Source organism: Platalea leucorodia, assembly GCF_965183815.1.
Source record: "Platalea leucorodia genome assembly, chromosome: 1".
Lineage (NCBI taxonomy): Eukaryota > Metazoa > Chordata > Aves > Pelecaniformes > Threskiornithidae > Platalea > Platalea leucorodia.
The window spans coordinates 121,732,758-121,740,244 of record NC_138823.1 but is presented as its reverse complement, the minus strand read 5'-3'; the positions used below and the strand labels follow the sequence as shown (position 1 = coordinate 121,740,244).

Sequence of the window (7,487 nt, the reverse complement as noted above, 5' to 3'; positions counted from 1 at the left end):
ATGTGTACTGAATAGTCTCCCTTTCCCTTTTCCATCCTGTCTTTCCCTTAAGGCCACTTTTCTCTTTAGGCCTTAGTGATGTCTGCAGTGATGACAGACGTATGACCTGTGCGTTCTTCAGCTGTTTTTTTTATATATAAATCTTTCCGATGCATTATCTCAATGGCGTTGGGGCTCTTTGTGGGATTTCAGAGCCGTGGGGAAAGGGGCCTGTGTATTTATACCATCTCTTGCACAGCGCTAAGCTCTGCAGGCAGCTCTCCCAACATGCTAATTCCACGGTACGACTGAGGAAAGAAACAGCTTGCTCTGCCTTGACGGTAGCAGATTGATGAATTTGGCTGGAGGTTTTTGGAGCTGTGACAGTCACGGGGACTGTTTTGGTGGCAATGGAAGAACAGGGACCTTGTGCACACGTTACAAATCCCTTGGGGAGAGCACGTCCACGCAGGAGCATTTCTGTACCCCAAGCAGCGGGCAGGGCGTTGCGTGACATTGCCGTGGGTCAGACTGCATAGGTTTTGGAGAAACGTGGCATAGCTGCAGTAGCCTTGTTTTCTAGAAATGTAAGCGGTAACAGCGGGATTGCCAGCATTAACTCTTCTGTATGCTGCTTTGTGTTTTCTGTGCTCTTTTAGGATGATGAGAACTTTGGATGTTTGACCACCACGGTCTTGGCTTGAGCCACAGCACACCAGGGGTGAGAGACGCCAGGGCCCTGGGAACCTCTGGCTGTGTGTACACATTGAATTCCCTTAATGGACAGCAGTAAAACACTTGGCTTTGGCTCATTTGGGTTTTTTTTTCCCTTTACATGATTTCTTCAACTGTGAGGAATGAAGATGTTGCAAACAACCCATCTGCGTATTTGCAACACCTCCTCTCTTCCTTGATTATTTTAGTTTGTTGGTGTTACTTTGCACGTTTATAGTATTTTCAAATGTTTGTGCTACTCTCCTCTTCCTCCCATCTTTTTTTTTTTTTTTTTTTGGTTGCTTTACAGTGTTTGGAAGAGCTTGACTGCTTTTCTTTTGCCTCCTTTTTTACCTTAGGAACATAAATTTTTATCTTCTTGTGCTTTGCTGAGATATTTTTTCATCTTCAGTCTCACAAAGGAAGCTTCTTCACCACATCTAAACTTTTCTTTTGTTTTGTTTTGTTTTAATCTTTGGAGCAGTTTTCTAAAAAAAAAAAATGGAGTTAAGTCAAAAGTGATACTTTTAAGGTGGAGATCTATTCCGCATGTTTGAAATGGGTTGTTATCCACCCAGAGGGAGGGAGGAAGCGGTTCAGTGTGGTTGGTGTGATTTGAGGAAGGGCCTTGGCTCAGCCGGTTGCCACTTCTTGCCTTGTTTTCCCTACGTGGCTAGCCGGGCCCATGTGCTTTGGTGGGACTGTCTTCTCTGTGTCTTGAGGAGGGAAAAGTCAAAGCATCATGTTTTTCCTTTTCAATGACGAGAGAACGCGCTGTTTGTCTCTCTCGGGGGTTGCTGTCAGAAAGGAAGAGAAAGTAATTGTTTGCAATTTTATTTCTTCGCTGCGGCCCACAGAAGGGGTTTCAGCCGTGCCCAAGGCCAGTGAGAGGACGAGGCGCGGGAGCCCATCCCCGCTGGTACCCTGCTAGTCAGAAGGGTCGCCCACTCCTTTCCCGTTAGCGTTTGGGTGCCCGTCGGGAAGGGGACCCTAATCTGAAGTGCTCTGCTAGCTGGGAGCCACACAGGTATATATAGTATCAGTGCTTCTTTCAAGAAGTTCCTTTTTACGGACAACAACAGGACACGTCTTTAGTATGTCTCGTTTTGCTGCATCCAGTAGGTACAATAGTTGCTTGCCTAGCTGCCACACAATAGAAATCTGGGTTTCATTTGAATTTTTGAGGTTGTTGAAAGTGCCTTTCTTATTTTTATCTCCTGCCTTTCCCTCCCCTTTTCTTCTCCATAGACACGTCAGCCCTCAGCAGAGCCTGAAAAAGCAGAAAGAAGAAAAGAAAGGGGAAAAAAAAATAAGAAAAAAGAGCCACGCACGGTATGGTTAGCATTTCCCTGCACCTGAAACGACTCATTTGGGTTTCATGCGCTGCAGTCGCCCGCACTCGTTGCGCCCGGCGGGGAGGACGGCGGGGCCAGCACCGAGCACGGCAAAACGCGAGCGTGGACACGCAAAAAAGGGGCGTTGCGGGAAGGAAGGGTTAAAAAAACAAAACAAAACAAAAACCTAACAAAAAAAAAAAGGAAACCCCGCAATTTTTTTGCGCTCATTTCCTCCTTGCGGTGCGAATGCACAAAGAGACGGGGGGGGCGCTGTGGGGAGGGGAGGAGGGGTTCCCCCCCGGAGGCGGGGCCGGGCGGGGGCCGGGCCGGGGCGGCCGCGGAGCCGGAGCCGGAGCCGGAGGCACCGGTAGCCGCCGCCAGCCGCCGCCGCCATGGAGCCGGGGGGCCGGCGCGGCCGCGCCGCCGAGGAGGCCCCGCGCCCCGAGGAGGAGGAGGTGGACCCCCGCATCCAGGTGAGGGCCGCCGCGCCTCCCCGCGGGGCGGGCGTGTGCTAATTTGTAAACGTCTTTTAAAATCGACAGAATTTATATAATAATTATTGTAACGATCGCCTTGTATTTTTTCTTAGTTTTGCTTTTAATGCGTAGGTACGTACATATATACGCATACATATATACACACAGACACACGCGTATATCTCTCTCTCTCTCTCTATGTATATTTGGCTGTGCCGGGCGGCGGTGCGGGGCAGCCCCGGGTGTCTCGGCGGCCGCCGGGCGCGGGGGAAGCGGCCCCGGGGCGCCCCGGCCCTTTGTTACCCCCCGGCCCCGGGCAGCGCTCAGCGCCGGGCTCCGCTGGGCGTCCTTCCTTCTTCTCCTGCTGAAATCCCCCTCCCCTCTTATTTTTGACCGTGACAGCGTGACCTTGCTCATGAAACAGGGCTGATGCTCAGAAATTCGTAAATGGGGGAAAATATAGATTTTTTTTTTTTTTAATTATTTGTTTAAAAAAGGAGCTGTAGTGGAAGATGGCATTTCCTCTCTATGAATGCCTTCTGAAATGCTTTTTATTCTTGCATGGTTTCTAAACAAAGCTTTTCTCCCCAAAATCATGTCTTGACCAATCGCCTGGTGCAAACTTCAGCACGCTGTGGTCCCTGAAATGAAATGTATTTTTAGGTCTCTGCAGATTTATGGCTTTTGCCTCTAGCGTTGCTGGGACCATTTGTCATAAGTGAATATAAGCATGTGTGTACATTGCTGAGAGGATGGATCCTTGGCACAGGGCCCTCCTTGCTGTAATTGTCGTTCTTTTCTCCATCGGGAGCGTTTCTTTTCCAGGGCCGAGCAGAGCAATTGCAAAATTCGCAAAACATGGTTACACAGAGCGAGGCCCTCCGCCAAAAGCTAGCCTGTTACCGCCCTGATTCTGAGAAGCGGAGCTCCATTAGTGTCTATTGATCTAATTTTGGCCTTAGGTTCTTCAGCTTGCAACATGTTTCCACATACCTGATTTGCACATTATTGGCGAAACAGTGTTTTTGTTGAGTTTTCTCTTTGGTTGAAAAAACAGGGTGCTGTGTCTGCCTCCCTGAGAGCCTTTCTCAGCCTTACAGTTAAAAGGCGATTAGGTAATTTCTGTGTGAGTGTCTGTTTCAGAAAACATGGATATGCGAATATGTATCTTCCAAAGCCTAGGAGCTGGAAATGAAATCTGACCTCTGAGGATAAGAGAACTAAACTGTTGCAATTAATTCCTTTCTGATTGTAACCAGAGTCGTTCTTGTAATGTAGTGGGAAATCACTCAAGTGACAATCAATTTACAGTGTTCGGTTTATACAGCTAAACGTTTCAAGGCGGATTCTGTTACACCGGTTGAAAATTAAATAACGTTTGAGTTAGAGAACAGTCCTGTTGAAATCGTAGGATCTCACATGGAGTAACATGTTGCTCAAGTAAAGAAGGTTATTGGAGTCTCCTCCCGAGGGTTGCTTTTTGTGGTAAGAAAGTCATTAAGAATGAGCTTTGTTTTTACAGTAACTTCATTCATGCCAACACCACCTCTAGTAAATATTTATTCAAGGGATTTAACACCTTTGTTTTTGCTGTTAAGAGATCAAAATATTGGCACGAAGGCAGACTAAGTAAACATAATCATATGTCCCATTGACTGGTTGTGTTCTAAAATGGTTTGCCAAATTCCAGAGTGAAATGCCTCTCGTGCTGCAAGACATGTTTCTTATCAGTGCTGTGCTTTCTCTGTATGTCTCCTGTGATAGTACTAACTTTATGCTAATCCTTTTGGGAGGTGTGTGTGTGTATTTCACTGGAAACTAGCACATACTGACTATATTGATTAACAAGACAGAACTTACTGTACCTTATATTTATTTTTAATAGCGAGCAATAAACCAGAACAGGAAATGTACTGCCTTAAAAATAAAACTATAGAGCTTCTCTGATTATTTTTCTTGTAAGCAGCAAAATAGAAGACCAGTGGCAAAGTTATTCTACATGTCTCAAGGTTTCCTCTTTTCACTGAATTTGTAAGCCACGGTCCTTGTGAGCTTTCAGTGGGGATGCTGAATGAGCCTTCTCAGACACTTTTTTCCCCCCTGATTTCTTAATATGCATTTGACTTTTCTTTCTTTCTTTCTAGGGGGAGCTGGAAAAACTAAATCAATCTACAGATGATATCAATCGGAGAGAGACGGAGCTGGAGGTACAGAATTCATCCTTCCATTTTCCTTTTTTGCATGTTGGATTTTGTGAGCAACAGAACGGTATTTTTGAGTAGGTTCCCTCCTGAATTGTGCTATCCTGAATGGTAATTTAGCAGCAAGAGTCTGGTGATGATTTTTTAAACGTGTGAATTGAGCTAACAGCTGGAACAGAAAGGGAGAATGTAGAGGGGTGCTGACAGTGTAAAAACCCTATGTGGAGAATGCCACACACACCCACACCCCCTCCCCGCTGCTAAACCCTATTTTTAGGTTTTGAAACTAAACTTAGACAAGTTCTGTTTTTACAAGTCACTGTTTCGGGTGTTCTTGTGATTATAGACAGTGAAAGTTTATTTGGTTAAGAGGTCTTTGCCATACAATTACCTGCCAGGATCTCCTCCTTGGTGGCTATTTTTTTTTAGCCTGTTAGTTTTGCCTTTTTTGTCATTACTTTCTGAGTCAGGAAAGTAATAAAGGAAAGTTGAAGGAAAAGACTTCCTAGTTGGAAGAAGAGGTTTTCTTGGACACTTGAAAATCTAATAGAAAGTTCTGAAGAAAATGTTTCTAAAGCCCCAAATTTGAGCTTCAGCTACTTGGTAGTTATTCTGGAAGGCTCAGCATTATTGATCTAACAACAAATCAAAACAAACTGTCCTATTTGTGTGTCGAAATTTTCTTCTGTTAACTGCAAAACAAAGAAGATAAAGCCAGTGGAAGGGTAAGATGAATACGCTGCTAAAGGAAAACTGGCATAAAATGCTACTTTACGTCCTAAATAATTTTGATAACATTACAGTATTTTGAATACTGTATCAAAACATGCTGAGACTGCAGTGATGAACATACTCTAAAAGTACATCTATAGATTTCTCTTCTTCATCTTCAGAATGTCAAAGTCTGTGTTTGACTTCCACCCCCTCTTGTATGTGTGTTTTCATTGGATGGGTACCTGAAGCATGGGATGGTTCCTGGTAGTATTTTAAAATTGGAGTATCCACTGTATGTGCCAAACAGAATATAAGGTTATGAACTTCTTTGGAAACAAAGCAGCCTTGTCATGTGGCTGTTTTCTTCTCCCTACTTGTTTGCATTTTCTGTGCTTTGTGGCACGTAGATTATGAATTTATTGGCAAATAAACTTGGTGGAATGGGGGACTATTTGTTATGCAAAATTAAACTATATTTCAGCTGTGAAAACTGTTCAGTGTCACTAGCTTGATTTAAATTTTATGAGTGAACTTTAAAAATCAGTATGCTAGTCTGTGACAGTACCAATTAAATGGACTTCAGGACTCTTTATATACATATATTAAAAAAAAAATCATTATATATATCTTTTCAGTCTCCTTATTTCATGCTGAGGTACTGAAATTGAAAGATGGTGCTATGGATAGTTGCCTGGATTTCATTAATCTTGTCATAACCTTGCACTGAGGACATATTATGAAGCAGATAGAATAGTAATAATAATGCCAATGTGTACTCATGAAATAAGTCCCAATGACTTAAGATGGGATTTTACTGCTTGATTAAAATTATTCACGTGTTCAAGTGTTTGTAGAGCCTGGAGACTTGTAGCTACTGTGTGTGTGACACATACTGAGCTCAAAAGGCTCCTGGATATGTAATTGTAAATAAAAGAGCGGTGTTTCCACATTAGCTTGCTGTTAACGTTGTTGCTTACCTTACTTAGTTTAAGAAATACTAGGTGTCAGATAGTGCAGAGAATGATTATATGATGCTTTCTACCTATGTGTCGTTAAATGTTTACTGCAGATCTGTCTGTAGTAGTTACTGTAAACAGCATTTGATGGAATTAATTTGAAATATCATCAATAGTATGCTTTCATGAATGTTTCCTCTTTGCTTTTCATTCAAAAATCTTACTGGATTGAAGCCAGTTTGTGGTATCATGCAACTGCATGATTTTTAATTTGGAAAGATTTTCGTGAATTTTGATCTGCTTAAATTTTGAGGACAAATGCAGTTGGGTGATGTAAGCAAGGCTTAATTTATATACATGTTGATAAATGCATTTTAAATGGACTTAAGACCTTTCTAGAGGAAAGATATTTAAAAAAAAAAAAAATAACAAACCCCACCACTTGAAGTTAGAAGAAAATCCCTGCATTCATACTCTGGACAAGAAAAGAAAGCTTTGCCAAGCAGCGTTATAGGATAAATTCAGAGTTTGGAAGGAGGAGTTTAGATCTGGGATCATTCTGCTTCAAAGACTTCCAAAATCCTTGAATGCTGCTGAAAACATGGGCTTCTGGGAGAGCCATGCTGAGTTTGCCTTTGAAGATTGCCTGTTTTGGCTGTTGTTAGCTGCCTTGGGTCCCTCTTGCTACCCCCTCCTAGTTTGTGGTGTTGCTGCTATTGCAAGATATTTCATTAGAAGAAAGATGTGGGTTTTTTTCAACCAGACAATGGAGTTATATTTATCCTCTTCTTCTATTATTATTTTCTTAATCTTTTCAATATCTGATCATAGTTGACTTTAATGGGAACATAGACAGCATCATTAGGCTATTTGCAGCACAAGATGATGATTGCCAGCTTCCTGTAGCATTACTTTGTGGTCCATACGTTCCCACTGTTGAATTTTTTTCCCCGAATAATCTGGAAAAGCAATGGGAGTGTTTGAGTAGAAGGTATATTTCTTTGAAGGAAGTTCAGAAAAAGACACCCGTGTTTTTGTCACTTGATGTACTCTCTGATAAGGAGGAAGAGTAACCTTGTGGCATCTAAGTACTGCGAGTCTGCTCTGGAC

General features: G+C 42.8%; 1 protein-coding gene across 1 annotated transcript in view; it reads left to right on the top strand.

Moving 5' to 3' along the window:
• Positions 1 to 2,386: 2,386 nt before the first annotated feature.
• Positions 2,387 to 7,487, top strand: part of SH3BP5 (SH3 domain binding protein 5) — a gene marked incomplete at its 3' end in the record, with an annotated part of 52,416 nt that continues 47,315 nt past the window's right edge. Inside the window, exons 1-2 of the mRNA XM_082322231.1 lie at positions 2,387 to 2,503; positions 4,651 to 4,713. Coding sequence (XP_082178357.1) covers positions 2,423 to 2,503; positions 4,651 to 4,713 — 144 coding nt within the window. The 5' untranslated portion in view covers positions 2,387 to 2,422. The remainder of the gene's footprint in view (positions 2,504 to 4,650; positions 4,714 to 7,487) is intronic.